Consider the following 14,976-nt stretch of genomic DNA (forward strand, 5'->3'; position numbering starts at 1 on the left):
CTGAGGCCAAATTTGAACCCTGACTCCAAGTCCAGTACTCTATCCTTTGCATCACCTAGCTGCCCCCAAATTACCATCCAGAATTACTGTCCAACTCACCCCTCTGCCAACAACATCTAACAGTCTTTCCACAGTTGCCTCCAATGCTGTCAATTCCCATCTTTTGCCATCTTTGTCAATCTGCTGTATGCTAGGAGAAACCTCAAAGTTGTTATGATTTGTTTTTCTCTTATTATTAGTGGTATGAAATAGGCAATCTTTCATATAGTTCTTAGGACCTTACAATTCTTCTTTTAAGAACTGTTTGTTTAAATATATATATATATTTTTACATGCAACTGTGAAATAAGATATACAGGCACTGGGGTATAGAAACCCATCTTACCCTACCAGAAAGTCAGGGGTAGGGGATGGGGAGGATATAAGAGAGAACAGACTGGGGGAAGGGGTACTCAGCAGGCTCGCTATATAGGGGATAGGGGAAAGATGGGGAGAAATATCTGTAACTCAAAATCTTGTGGAAATGAATGCTAAAAACTAAAAGTAAATAAATAAATTGAAAAAAAAAAAGAATTGTTTGTCCATATCCTTTGTGACAGTTAAATTGCACAGTAGATGGAGTGCTGGGCCTGGTATCAGGAAGACTTGAATTCAAATCCAGCATCAGACATAATGTCACTAGTCACTTAGCCTCTGTTCGCTTTAGTTTCCTCATCTGCAAAATGGGAATAATAATAGCACCTACCTCCCAGGTTTGTGGCAAGGATCAAATGAGATAATAATTGTAAAGAAGTTAGCATAGTGCCTGGAATATAGTAGGTACTATATTACATTGCTCAGTTGGTTCAGCCATGTCCAACTCTTCATGACCACCACTGGGTTTTCTCAGCAAAGATACTGGAGTGGTTTGTTATTTCCTTCTCCAGCTCATTTTACAGATGAGGAAATGAGACAGAAAGTGTTAGGTGACTTTCCCAGGGTCACACAGTTAGTAAGTGTCCGAGGCCAGATCTGAAATCAGATCTTTCTGACTCCAGGACCACAGTGTGCCACCCAGCTGCCCAAGCACTATATAAATGTTATTATTTTTACTTTGATCAACTTATCAACTGGTAAATTTTTTTTTTGTTACATACTTACCATTACTCCCTGTATATCTTAGATAGCAAACTTTTTTTTTTTTTTAAAGCAATCGGGGTTAAGTAACTTGCTCAAGGTTACACGGCCAGTTATTTCTGGGTGTGGTGCTAAGTATCTGAGCCCGGATTTGATCCCCAGGTCATCCCGACACTGGAGCCGGTGCTCTTACTCTCTGAGCCACCTGGCCGCCCCTAAGCAATTGGGGTTAAGTAACTTGCTCTAGGTTACACGGCCAGGTGTTTCTTGATGGGTGCTAAGTGTCAGAGACCGGATTCGATCCCCAGGTTGTCCTGACACTGGAGCCGGTGCTCTTACTCGCTGTGCTACCTGGCTGCCCAATAGCAAACTTTTAATAAAGATATTTGGTATGAATATTTTTCCCCAATTGATCTCTTCCCTTCCTGGTAGTAGCAGTGTCAAGTTTTTTCTTCCAAAAGCCTTTCAATTTCATATAATCAAAATTATCTAATTTATCCTTCCTAATCACCTTTATTTTTAGGCCTATGCTTCAGGAAGAACAAAGACAGAAACTAAAGTCTCCTATAGAAACCTAAAAGGCCACTTTTTGTATTTTCATACTAGCAAAGATCTGGAAATAAAGTGAATGTCCACTGACTGGAGAATGACTAGACAAAACGTGACACATGAATGTAATGGAATATGGCAGTGCCTTAAGAAATTATGAAAGTGAAAAATTCACAGAAATACAGAAAAATTTACATGAACTAATGCCACAAAAAGCAAAAAGAGCAAGAAAAAATATGACTGCAACAATGTAAGTGAACAGAACAATAAGAAATAAAGCCAAATGCCATGTATTTTGTGTGACTTGGGCAAGTCTCTGATGTATCTTCTAGTTATAAATTTAGCAACTTTTGATAGTTATAATGACCAAGCTTGGTCCTGAATAAAGGAGAAGAAAACACATCTCCCTCCCTTCTTTTTCAGAGGTATAGAACACAGCCATCAGAATTAGGTGATGTGTTCTTTACTTTTACTTTTGTTAAAGTTTTTTTTTTTCTTGTCTTTTATATTTTGTTACAAGAGATAGCACTCTAGCTAAGGTAATTGGAAGAGATATGCTTGGGAATGAAGGTGATGTAAAAAAATATATCAATAAAAAATTTAAGACCAAATTTAAAAGAAAATTTTTCAATCTAAAAATTTAAAGGGTAAAATAAAATGCCATTAGTCATGAAAAATATGCTAAAAATGTGCTACAAAATAAAGGACAAGAAATGTATACTTCCTGATTTCATAGCCCTTATACCTTGAGAAGATAACCTTTGTCATTTATCATGGATGATAAACTCTTAATGAATCATTGGTTTCTTGAGTCCTTACATTTTTTTCTTAATTGCATATTCTGAAGGAAGAAGGCAGATTAAAGCAAGAGCAATTACCCTATGAATGTTTGCTTGGTCTCCCTGAGATCTGCAGGCCAGGAGCTCTGAAGTAGCCATGTGAAGGCAGCTGCATGGCTGCCACAACTTCACCACTTCTTGCTCTGGGGGCAGAGGCCAGACCGTACCTCCTTCCCCCCCAGTTCCAACAGAGTTCTACACTGACCTCTCACTTTTTCTTTGGCATTTATGAGTTGATAATTCTGGAGACTGCCGCTGCTGCTGGTGATCTACTCTTCCAAAGTCTGCTGTAGCCACTGGTTGCAGCCACCCGGGGGCTAAAACCATGGGCTCACATGGGGCTGGGTGGGGTTCCCAGCACACTGTGATGAACCCTTCTTGTGTACCTGCCAGGATGCCTTCAGTGGGAGATTTGTTTCTCTCTGTCACTTTGTGGGTTCTGCAGCTCTACAATTTGTTTAGAGTCATATTTAATAGATATTTGAGTTGGTTATGGGATGAGCTCAATGAGTTTTCCTGTTTCTATGCTGTCATTTTGGCTCCACCCCTGTTCATCATTTCTTATAGCACAATAGTGTTCCATTACATTCATACACCACAACTTATTCAGCTATTCCCCAATTTCCCTCAATTTCCAATTCTAGTTTGCTTTGTTTCATATGATACCTTAGCTTATATTCACCTTATATTGAAAAAAATGCACAAGCTATTCCAGTTTTCTTAAGTAATAAGTCATTTACAAAATCAATATTGTTATGATTTCATTTCATTAAGATGCATTTTGAATTGGTCTTCAAAAGGTGAAAAAGAAGAGACAATTCCCATTCTTACTTGCCTGCCATCTGCTGAAAACACGGTGACTCTATGGTGCTTTCTTTCGGAGTTTCTGCAAAGGCAAGGGGCACCTCTCACCAGTAGCACCTATGACAGCTGCTCACATATGGTGATAAAGGTACATGCTCACTTAGGCTGTCAGGATGTCAAGGCTCTGTCTACCTCTTCTGCTCTGTGACTGAAGAACAATCTTTTTTTTTTTTTGGGGGGGGGTCACACCTTTTAATAGAAAATACAAAGATCTGACACAAAACAGCTAGAATAGAAAACGCGGGGGGGGGGAGGAGGGGACAGGGCGGCGACAGCTACTTCCTTTTGTTTGGGGGGGTGGCCTGTACACACCCACCACCACAGCATGATCTCGCTCGTAAGGCTCCAAGGTGAGCTGTTCCTGTGGCTTCATGTTTTCCTGCTGCATTTTCTTGACTTCGGAGGCAAACACGGCTTCTGGGGAAGCTGTGGAGTCTATGCAGTTGGCCTTAATGGAGATCACAAAGTGTCCACCGTTGCGCAGGAAGTTGTGTGCATTGAGAGCCACGATTCGGGACTGGTCTGGCTGGGCTACATCAGCAAAAATCACATCCACCATCTCAATGAGTATCCGATATTTGTGGGGATGTCGCGCATCTTCAATTACGGGAATGATGTTCGTCCTCTTCTTGGCCACGTTGATGAGGTCTCAGCCAGATCGATGAGAGAATTCGACAGCGTAGACCAGACCTTCGGGGCCCATGATGTCAGAGACATGCAAGACAGCGGTGCCTGATGCTGCTCCTAAGTACAGCACTTTGGCCCCAGGGCGGATGTGGATCTGATCCACTCCACCCAGGCTGGCTGCAGCCAGCTTTGATCGGAAGGGGTTCCAGGCTTGGTACTCCAACTTCGCCTCACCATCCTCCATAGTGATTCTCTTCTCACCATAGACTGACTCCCCGGGAACCATGTTCTTTGTGACCAGGGCATCTTCCTTTCCTCGACAAATAAAAACTCCCTCATGTCGATGGGGCTCCACAGTGACCTTCTTTCCTCCTTGGAAACCTCCTCTACCTCCCCGGCCTCTGCCCCGGGGGTGCCTCTGCCCCGACCACCAGGTGACTGGAACCCTTCTCGGCCACCTCCTCGGCCCCCACGATCTCCAAAGCCACCTCGGCCCCCTCGGTCACCACCTCTTACACGACCTCTGAACCCGCCCCGACCGCCCCCTCTGGGGCTGAATCCTGGCTTCATGGCACACGGCTCGCTCTGCGGAGGAAGCGGAAGCAGTGGCGGGGGTCGGTTCGTTAGGTGGCTGCCGGAGGACACGCAGCTCCCATGCGCCACCGGGCCTTCAACAGCCCGGGCTACAAACACTAAGGGAGGCAAGAAGGGATTGGAGTGTCTTTTTTTTTTTTTTTAAAGCAATCGGGGTTAAGTAACTTGCTCAAGGTTACACGGCCAGTTGTTTCTGAGTGTGGTGCTGATTATCTGAGCCTGGATTTGATCCAGGTCATCCTGACACTGGAGCTGGTGCTCTTACTCACTGAGCCACCTGGCCGCCCCTAAGCAATTGGGGTTAAGTAACTTGCTCAAGGTTACACGGCCAGGTGTTTCTGGGTGGGTCCTAAGTGTCTGAGCCCGGGATTCGATCTCCAGGTCTTCTCAACACTGGAGCCGGTGGCTTACTCGCTGTGCTACCTGGCTGCCCCCTGAAGAACAATCTTGAGGTTAATTTTTCCAGCCTTGGAAGCAACCTTGTAGGTTTTAGAGGTTAGAAGTTTTTTCGGTAAGAGATGACTGCAAGAAGGAGTTTTCCCCCCAAAACTTCATTCTTGGAGAAGACAATGACTCCCAGAAAGGTCAGCCCAAGCCTGGGCTTGACTTGGCAGATGATGTGGATGTTTTAGAGTGATTTAGGCAGTGCAGAGCCAATGGCTACTCAGCATTTCAACAAAATGTTTCACACTTTGGTGTTTTAACTTTTTTTTTTTTTTGCCTTTTTTGGGGGGCTATTGGAGTTAAGTATCTTGCCCAAGGTTACACGGCCAGTTTTTTTTTGTGTGGGTGTTAAGTGTCTGAGGCTGGAACCAAATCTGGGTCCTCCTGATTCCGGGGCTGGCACTTTACTCACTGTGCCACCTAGCCGCTCCTGGTGTTTTAACTTCTAATGTACTTCTGGGAGAGTTCAAGAGTAGTTATATGTTAATAATAATAATGTTATTATATGTTACTATAGTTATAGTTAAAATTTTAAGTCTTTAGCAATACACACCTTTGAATCTTTTATGTCTTAAGTATGGAATAGAAGAAATGGAAGAAATAAAGATGTGCTGTTGTTGTTGATGATGATCAGCTAGGTAGCATAGTGCATAGAGTGTTGGGCCTGTAGTCAGGAACATTTGAATTAAAATCTGATCTCAAACACTTACTAGCTGTGTGACCCTTGGTAAGTCACTTAACCTGGTTTGCTTTAGTTTCCTCATTTGTAAAATGAACTGGAGAAGGAAATGACAAACTATTCTAGTATGTCTGCCAAGAAAACCCCAAATGGGGTCATGAGGAGTAGGGCATGACTCTGAAACAAGTGAACAACAAAAGCAGGGGCCAGAACCAGGTTGCTGTTACATATTTAAAAGAAAGACTAGGTAGATGGAATAGAGAGGACTGGATAGAGGAGGCTAGAAGATCTTTTGGAGGCTACTGCAATAGTTCAAGTGGGTGATAATGAGACCCTGGATGGTTGTAATGGGATAGCTGAGGAGAGGACAGATGTAAGAGTATGACAATGATAGTCATAGAACAGAACAGAATAGAATAGAATGTGATAACCAATTGCATGTGAGAAGTGAAAGAAAGAGCAATGTCAACGATAACTCCAAGATCTTGGATGTTGGCAGCTGAGTGAACGGTGTCCCCAGTGCAAGAAATAATTATATAAGGTGGAGAAATTTGTTTTGGAGAAAAAGATCTTAAGCAACATACCTTAATGTTAGCATAGACAACCCAGTTACTAGATGAGCCAAATGTAGTGATTAATTTTATAGAATCAACATATCAGAGGTAAGTATATGTACCTTTGCTGAGTACATGGAACAAAAAGCAAAATACAGTCACGAGTATTTACCTGAAGTCATAGGAAGAATAACCTTTGATGGAAACACCAGCATGCGATACAGAAAAATAATGACATAATCCAGTTTGAGCTTTAAAGGAGTATTCTGAATCTCTCACCAGTCTCACCTGAGTCTAAAAGAAATCACAATAAACGATTGCTTTGAAACTTAAAATGAAAGGAACTTTGAAAATGACTATTATTATCAACATCATAAATCATGAGATTCAGAACTAGAAGGGCATTTAGAAGTGATCTCACTCAATCCATTCATTTTACAGATATGGAAACTGAAACCAAGAAGTGAGGTGACTAAGGTCACAAAGATATCAAGATATAGAACCCTTTTGTACACATAGGTCTTTCCTCACTTTTTTTGATCTCTTTGGGATATAGATGTAGTAGTTAGTATTGTTGGATCAAGGTATACACAGTTTTATAGCCATTTGCATATAGTTCCAAATTACTTTCCAGAAGTTTTGGATCAATTCACAATTCCACCAATAAAAATGTCCTAATTTTCCCAACATTCCCTCCAAAATTTATTATTTTCCTTTTCTGTCATATTAAGCTAATCTGACAGGTATGAGGTGGTACCTCAGAGTTGTTTTAATTTGCATGTCTAATCAATAGTGATTTAGAGCATTTTTAAAATAGGACTATAGATAGTTTTGATTTCTTCATTTGAAAACTATCTTTTCATATCCTTTGACCATTAGTCAATTGGGGAATCAAATGTATTCTTCTAACTTTGACTTAATTCTCTATATATTTGAGAAATGAGGCCTTTATCAGAGATAATTGCTGTAAAAAAAGTTTCCTAGCTTTCTGTTTTCCTTCTAATCTTAGTTGCATTGGTTTTGTTTATGCAGAAAATTTTAATTTAATATTATCAGATTTGTCCATTTTCCATCTAGTAATTCTCTCTATCTCTTGTTTGGTCATGCATTTTCCCCTTCTCCATAAATCTGACAAGTAAACTATTCCTTGTTCTCCTAATTTGCTTATGGTATCACCTATCACCCTTCATGGTTTTTGTTTTTTTGCTTTTTGGAGGGCAACTGGGGTCAAGTAACTTGCCCAAGGTCACACAGGTAGGTTTGTGTGTGTGAGTATGTATGTGAAGTGTCTGAGGCCGAATCAGATCTCAGGTCCTCCTTACTCCGGGGCCGGCACTCTACTCACTGCACCACCTAGCCACCCCTCCCTTCATGGTTTTTTAAAAAAATTCTTTTTATTAATTTTAGACCTAAATTCACAATAAGAAAAGAAAAAGAAACATTACAAACTTAAACACAATATAAGAAAAGAAAAAAAGCAGTCATATGCACAGAAGAACATAAGAGAGGATTCAAAATATACAGTAATAAGTTTCCATTTTCAGAAAGTCTATTCAATAAATACTATGCATTGTGTTGAGAGCCGACCATCTTTGCTTCTTTGTAAGCTTTCTTTTGTTCTCTGCTGTGTACTTTTAACTTTGTTCTTCCTTACCCCTTTGTCCTCTCCACCCCAGAATGCTAAAATTAAGCATGAATATATTTAAATATATGTAGATATATACATATGCATATACATATATAGAGAAATATATTTTCCCTAACAAACTCTACACTTTTTTTCTTATATTTATTTATTTTTAATGCTTTATTAACTTCTGATTTACATCATTCGTTTCTGCCAGATTTTGAGTTACAAATTTTCTCCCCATTTTTCCCCTACCCACTGCCCCAAAATAGTAGTCCCACAGGATATCCCCTCCTCCAATCTGCTCTCTCCCATATTTTCTCCCATACTCCTTTTCACTTTTCCAGTGGATCTCTATGCCTCGGTGCCTATATATCTTATTTCCCAATTACATGTAAGATGGTATTAATAATAGTATATATATATATGTAAGTATATAAACACACATATATATATGATTTAAAAATTTTCAATTCCAGATTTATTCCCTTCCTTCCTTGTTACCCACCCTTACTGGGAAGATACGCAGTTCAGTATAGGTTGTACATGTGTGGCTAATGCAAAACAATAACATAGTAGATATATTGTAAAAGACTGACTATATTTCCCTCCCTCCTATCCCACCTCCCACTTGTTCTATTCTCTACTTTGATCCCATCTATTTTTTTTAAAAGCAATCGGGGTTAAGTAACTTGATCAAGGTTACACAGCCAGTGATTTCTGGGTGTGGTGCTGAGTATCTGAGCCCGGATTTGATCCAGGTCATCCCGACACTGGAGCCGGTGCTCTTACTCGCTGAGCTACCTGGCCGCCCCTGATCCCATCTATTTTCAAAAGTGAGTGCTTCCAACTTCCCTCCCCCCTAGCCTACGCTCCCTTCTATCATCCCCCCTTTCATCCACTTTCCCCCCATTCTCCTGGAGGGTGAGATACCCTATTTAGTGTGTATTTCACTCCCTCAAGCCAAATTCAATGGCAATAAGGTTAACCCATTCCCTTTTGCCTTCCTATTCTTCCCCTCCATTGTAACCATTTTCCCTTGCCTCTTCTGTATGAGATAGTTTGCCCCAATCTGTCTCTCCCCATCTCCTCTCATTATATTCCTCTCACCTCTTAATTTCACCTTTTAAGTATCATCCCTTCCTGTTAAATTGGTCCTGTGCCCTCTATCTATGTATACCTGTAAACATATATACACACATTCACATATGTATTCATATGCCCATATACCCTTATATGTAGACATATATATATATGTATGTATATTTCTAATCCCTTCAACTACTGAGAATAGGTTCATAAGTTACAATTATTGTTTTTCCACATAGGAATGTTAATAGTTCAACTTTGATAAGTTCCTTATGATTCCTTTTCCCTGTTTAGCTTCTCATGCTTCTCTTCTTCTTGTATCTGAAGGTCAAATTTTCTATTCAACTCTGGTTTTTTCAGCAAGAATGCTTGAAAGTTCTCTATTCCAATGAATGACCATATTTTCCCCTGAAACATGATACTCAGTTTTGCTGGGTAGGTGACTCTTGGTTTTAATCCCAGCTCCTTTGCCCTCTGGAATATCATATTCCAAGCCCTTCAATTCCTCAGTGTAGAAACTGCCAGATCCTGGGTTACCCTGATTGTGTTTCCACAATTTTCAAATTGTTTCTTCCTGGCTGCTTGTAATATTCTCTCCTTAATCTGGGAATTCCGGAACCTGGCTATCATATTCCTAGGAGTTTTCTTTTTGGGAACTTTTTCAGGAGGTGATCGGTGGATTCTTTCAACCTCTATTTTGCCCTCTGGTTCTAAAACATCAGGGCAGTTTTCTTTGAGAACTTCCTGGAGGATGCTTTCTAGGTTCTTACTTTGGTCATGGCTTTCAGGTAGTCCAATAATTTTTAAGTTATCTCTCCTGGATCTATTTTCCAGATCAGTGGTTTTCCCCATGATATATTTCATATTGCCTTCTATTCTTTCATTTGTTTGGATCTGTTTGACAGCATCTTGATTTCTCATAAAGTCATTAGCTTCCATTTGCTCCAATCTAATTCTGAAGCAATGATTCTCCTCATTGAGCTTTTGAGATTCTTTTTCCATCTGGCAAATTTGACTTTTTAAGGCATTCTTCTCCTCATTGCCTTTTTGAGCCTCCTTTGCCATTTGAGTCAGTCTGTTTTTTAAGGTATTATTTTCTTCAGTCAGGTTGTTGACTCTCGTTTCATAATTTTCTTGCATTGTTCTCATTTCTCTTCCCAATTTTTCCTCCACTTCTCTTATCTGCTTCTTAAGGTCCTCTATGGCCTGTAACCAGCTTGTATTTTCCTTTGAAGCTTTTGGTGCAGGGGTTCTGACTTCACTGTTTTCCTTCTGTTCCATGCTTTGCTCCTTTTTGTCCCCAAAATAGGAGTGTATTGTTGGAATCTTCTACTTTGTTTCCTTTGCCTGCTCATTTTGCCACTCAATTACTTGACTTTTGGGCTTTTTGCCACAGTAGGAGTCTGCCACCAGACAGGGGAGCTTTTGTCCCAAATGCTGGGGTTTTCTTAGCTGCCGAAGGTATTAGATGGGTGCCCTCTCTGAGGTCTCCACACGCTCTGGCAAGCTGGACACACACCCCAGAACCTCCACCCTAGACTACAATCCAGATCCAAGCAGGTTAAAGCAAGAGCGATTATCCCTCAGATTGGTGCTTGGTCCCCCTACACTCTGCAGGCCAAGTGCTGAAGCTGCCATGTGGCGCTGGCTGGCTGTGGTGGCATCTCAGCGGCTTCTCGCCCTGGGGGTAAAAGCCAGGCACACCCACTTACTGGTCCCAAAGTCCAGACTGCACTGACCTCTCTTTGTCCTTTGCATCTATGTGTTGATAAATCTGGAAAAGGCCACAGCTGCTGCTGATCTGGAGTTCCTCTGGCCGGCGGCTGGTCAGGCCTGCCCTGGGGCTAAAGCTTCGGCGTGGGACTGGACTCAGCTCCCAGAGCACTGTGCTTGATTCCTGCCAGCCTGCTAAGCTGTCCTCAGCGATAGGTTAGCTTCTCTGTGTGGTTTTTGTGGGTTCTGCAGCTCCAAAGTTTGTTTAGAGTCCCCTTTTTACATGGATCGGGGAGGGTGGAACACAAATTCTACTCTTGATCTTTATTTTATGTTTATACTTATCTCCTATTTCCGATCCCTCCTGATTCTTCTACATTATTTCTACCTACTACCTTTCCCTCCTATTACTTAACCTATTCCCCCTCCAAGGATCTCTTCCTTATCCTCCCATTCCCATTAATCTAAATACCCTTCCCTATTCCCATTTAACCTGTTCCCTCACATGCCCCATCTAAAGATCCCTCCCTTATCCTCTCCCTATCCCCTTAGCATTTTATTTCTTTCTGAATTTAGAAGACTTTTATTTTTATTTATTTTTATGCCTTTTGGAGGGCAATTGGGGTTAAGTAACTTGCCCAAGGTTACATGGCTAGTTTGTGTGTGTGTGTGTGTGTGTTAAGTGTGTGTGTGTGTGTGTTAAGTGTCTGAGGCTGGAACCGAACTCAAGTCCTCCTGACTCCAGGGCTGGCACTTTACTCACTGCACCACCTAGCCACCCCTAGAAGACTTTTATACTTTTCTAGATACATATGTATTGTTCCTTCTTGAATCCATTCCTGATGAAAGTAGGTTTCCAGAAATAACAGTCCTACTCCCTATCTAATTCCTCTGTGTTGGTTCTTCCTCTTGCACCTCATTTGTATAAGATAATTACTCTTTTTAGCTGTTCCTAAACAGTTTTACTTAAACTATCATACTCAGGTCTACCCCAATCTTTCTTACAAGCTACCCAATTACTAATAACAATAATCTCAGACATAATGCTTTACATTTTATGTTCGTAAAAGGTAAACATTCTGTCCTTTTTGAGTACCTTGTAATTAGTCTTTGGTATATACCTTATATTTCTCTTGGTTCTTGTATGTCAAGTCCTCTGTTAAGTTGAGGTTTTTCCTTTTTTAAATAAAATTCTGAAAGTCTCACATTTCATTAAATGTCCATTTTTTTTTCATTGAAAATTATGCTTAGGGGGCGGCTAGCTGGCACAGTGAATAGAGCACTGGCCCTGGAGTCAGGAGGACCTGAGTTCAAATTGGGCCTCAGACACCTGACACACATACTAGCTATGTGACCTTGGGCAAGTCACTTAACCCCAATTGCCCTGCCCTCCCCCCTCAAAAAAAAAAAAGAAAATTAAGCTTAGCTTTGCTGACTATGATATTTTTGGGCAGAATCCCAGTTCTTTTCCTCTTTAATATATAGTGTTTCAAGACCTGTGGGTTTTTAGTATTGCCACTGCTAGGTCTTGTGTGATTCTAATTGTGGCACTGACATACTTAAATTGTTTTTCCCCCTCCTTATTGCTCATAATATTTTATTCTTGAACTGGGGATTTCAGAATTTGACTATGTTATTCCTGTGGGTATTCCTCATAGGATCTCTTTCAGGTGATGATCAATGGATTTTTTTCCCATTTCTACTTTCTTCTCTTGTTCTAATGCTTCAAGACAATTTTCTTTAATTATTTCTTGTATTATTGTATCAAGATTTTTTTTTATCATAGATTTGAGGAAGTCATATTATTCTTTTGCTTTCTCTTCTTGATCTGATCTCCAGATCAGTTGTCTTTCTTATGTTTCACATTGTCTTCTATTTTTTCACTCCTTATATTTTGTTTTATTATTTCTTGATCACTTAGAACTTTGCTGGCTTCCCCTGGCTCAATTCTAATTTTCAAGGAGTCCTTTTCTTCCTTAAAATTCTGGGTCTCCTTTTCTAATTGGTTGCTTTGTTTCCATAATCTTGCTTAAAGTTGGATTGGTTTTTTTAAAGCTTTTCCTCAATCTCTTTCATTTGATTTTTAAAGTATTTTAAAAGTTCTTCTATGAATTCTTTTTGGGCAGGTGACCATTTGATGTTACTCTTCATGGTAGAAGAGGATTTCTTTGCTTCAATATCCTCCTGTGAAGACAAGCCCTGATCTTCTCTATCCCCACAGTAACTCTCCATGGTTGAATTCTTCCTCCTTTGCACGTTCATTTAAAAAAATATTCATAACAGTTTAGTTTTTGTAATCACCTCTAGTCCTGGGATGTGGGAGATGGTATCTCTGGCCTCAGATTCTCCTTTAGTTGTTCCCTCTGGCTTGGAACCAAAACCAAGGCCTACAGCCTCCTGTAAGTGCCCACAGCCAGCAGCATCCCTGCCCTACTGCTTCTGAACTCACTGGGCATATGTTGGTTCTTTCTCACCCTGCACTGTGTCTCTGCAGTACAGATAGTACTGGCATTCCTTGTTAGCAGAGGTTCCCTCAATCTTCCTCAGCTCAGACTCCCAACTACCCTCACTGTCCCAGGAGTTCCTGTGGCTGTGGGTGAGGCAGCCTTCCAACCCAGTTAACTCCAGGGTTTGCTACTCATTGTTTAAGTGGAATTAGCCTAGAGGTGTTTACTCTTCACAGGGACCAAAACTTGGTTTATGATGTAAGATGCTGTTCCACAGCTAGTTTCTGCCATACTATTTTGTAGTTTTCCCAGCAGATTTTGTCAAATAGTGAGTTCTTATTCCAAAAGCTGGGGTCTTTGGGTATTTCAAACACAAGATTACCATGGTCATTTACTACTGAGTCTTGTGTATCTAATCTATTCCACGGAATTGTCACTCTACTTCTTAGCCAATGCCAGACAGTTTTGATAGTTACCACTTTATAATACAGTCTGAGATCTGGTATGGCTAAGTCATCTTCCTTCACTTTTGTTTCCATTACTTCCCTTGATATATTTGACCTTTTGTTCTTCTGGATGCATCTTGTTATGATATTTTTATAGCTCTAGAAAAATAATTTTTTTTTGTAGTTTGATTGGCATGGCACTGAATAGGTAAATTAATTTGTGTAGAAAGCTCATTAAATTCATCTTTATTATATTGTCTTGGCAGACCCATGAACAATTAATATTTTTCCAGTTGTTTAGATCTGACTTTATTCGTATGAAAAATGTTTTGTAATTGTGTTCATATAGTTCCTGGGTTTGTCTTAGCAGGTAGACTACCAAGTATTTTATATCATCTATTATTTTAAAAGGAATTTCTCTTTTTATTTCTTGTGCCAGACTTTGTTGGCAACATATAAAAATGCTGATGAAATATATGGGTTTATTTTATATCCTATTTCATTGACTGTTCATTTCCCCCCGTAGGATTATGTTCAGTTTTGCTGGGCAGGCAATTCTTGGTTGTAATCCAAGCTTCTTCGTCTTCTGGAATATCATAGTCCAAACCCTCCTATCCTTTAATTGCTAGATCCTGTGTAATCCTTACTGTGTAATCCTTTTTCATGCGTAAATTTTTTCTTTCTGGCTGGTTGCAGTATTTTCTCCTTGAAATAAGAATTCTGGAATTTGGCTATCATATTCCTGGGAGGTTTCATTTTGGGGTCTCTTTTAGGGGGTGATCTATGGATTTTTAAAATTACTATTTTACCCTCTGGTTCTAGGGTATCTGGGAAGCTTTCCTTTATAAGTTTTCAAAAGATGCTGTCCAGGCCTTTTTTTTTCCATCATGGTTTTCAGGTAGTCCAATAATTCTTAAATTATCTCTTTTGGATCTATTTTTTAGATCAGTTGTTCTTTCAATGAGATATTTCACATTTTCTTCTATTTTTTTTTCATTCTTTTGATTTTGTTGGGTTGATTCTAGCTTCCATTTGCCTAATTCTAATTTTTAAGGAAATATTTTTTCAGTTAGTTTTTGTACTTCCTTTTCCATTTGGCCAATTCTACTTTTTAAGGAGTTGTTTTATTCAGTGAATTTTTGCACATTTTTTTTACTTTCTTTACCAAATTGATGACTGTTTTTTCATGATTCTCTTGTATAAATCTCATTTCTTTTTTTCCTTTTTTTTTTCTACCTCTCTTATTTGATTTTTTTTTTCCTTTTTTTTTTCTTTCCGTTCTTTTTTTTTTTTTTTTTTTTTTTTGTAGAGGGCCTTGAATTCCATGCTAAGGAGTTCAGATTTATTTGGTGGGCAATACTGAGCTATTGCATGTTTCTGAGCAGGGG

At 39.9% G+C, this 14,976-nt stretch overlaps 1 protein-coding gene and 1 pseudogene across 5 annotated transcripts in view; both read right to left on the reverse strand.

The window, feature by feature from the left end:
* CTSO (cathepsin O) overlaps positions 1–14,976 on the reverse strand; it is an 82,317-nt gene that overhangs the window by 25,665 nt on the left and 41,676 nt on the right. For 3 of the 5 annotated variants that reach the window (XM_069105616.1, XM_069105618.1, XM_069105617.1), the window contains exon 5: positions 6,439–6,560. In XM_069105616.1, coding sequence (XP_068961717.1) covers positions 6,439–6,560 — 122 coding nt within the window. Of the gene's footprint in view, positions 1–3,242; positions 3,391–3,529; positions 5,490–6,438; positions 6,561–14,976 lie in introns of those variants that run through there. The other 2 variants (XM_069105619.1, XM_069105620.1) reach the window with 2 other exon arrangements.
* Positions 3,530–4,565, reverse strand: LOC138175192 (rRNA 2'-O-methyltransferase fibrillarin-like; annotated as a pseudogene).

Source organism: Petaurus breviceps, unplaced genomic scaffold (genome assembly GCF_028583685.1).
Source record: "Petaurus breviceps papuanus isolate PSGF00001 unplaced genomic scaffold, PetGlider_PUasm1.0 76, whole genome shotgun sequence".
NCBI lineage: Eukaryota > Metazoa > Chordata > Mammalia > Diprotodontia > Petauridae > Petaurus > Petaurus breviceps.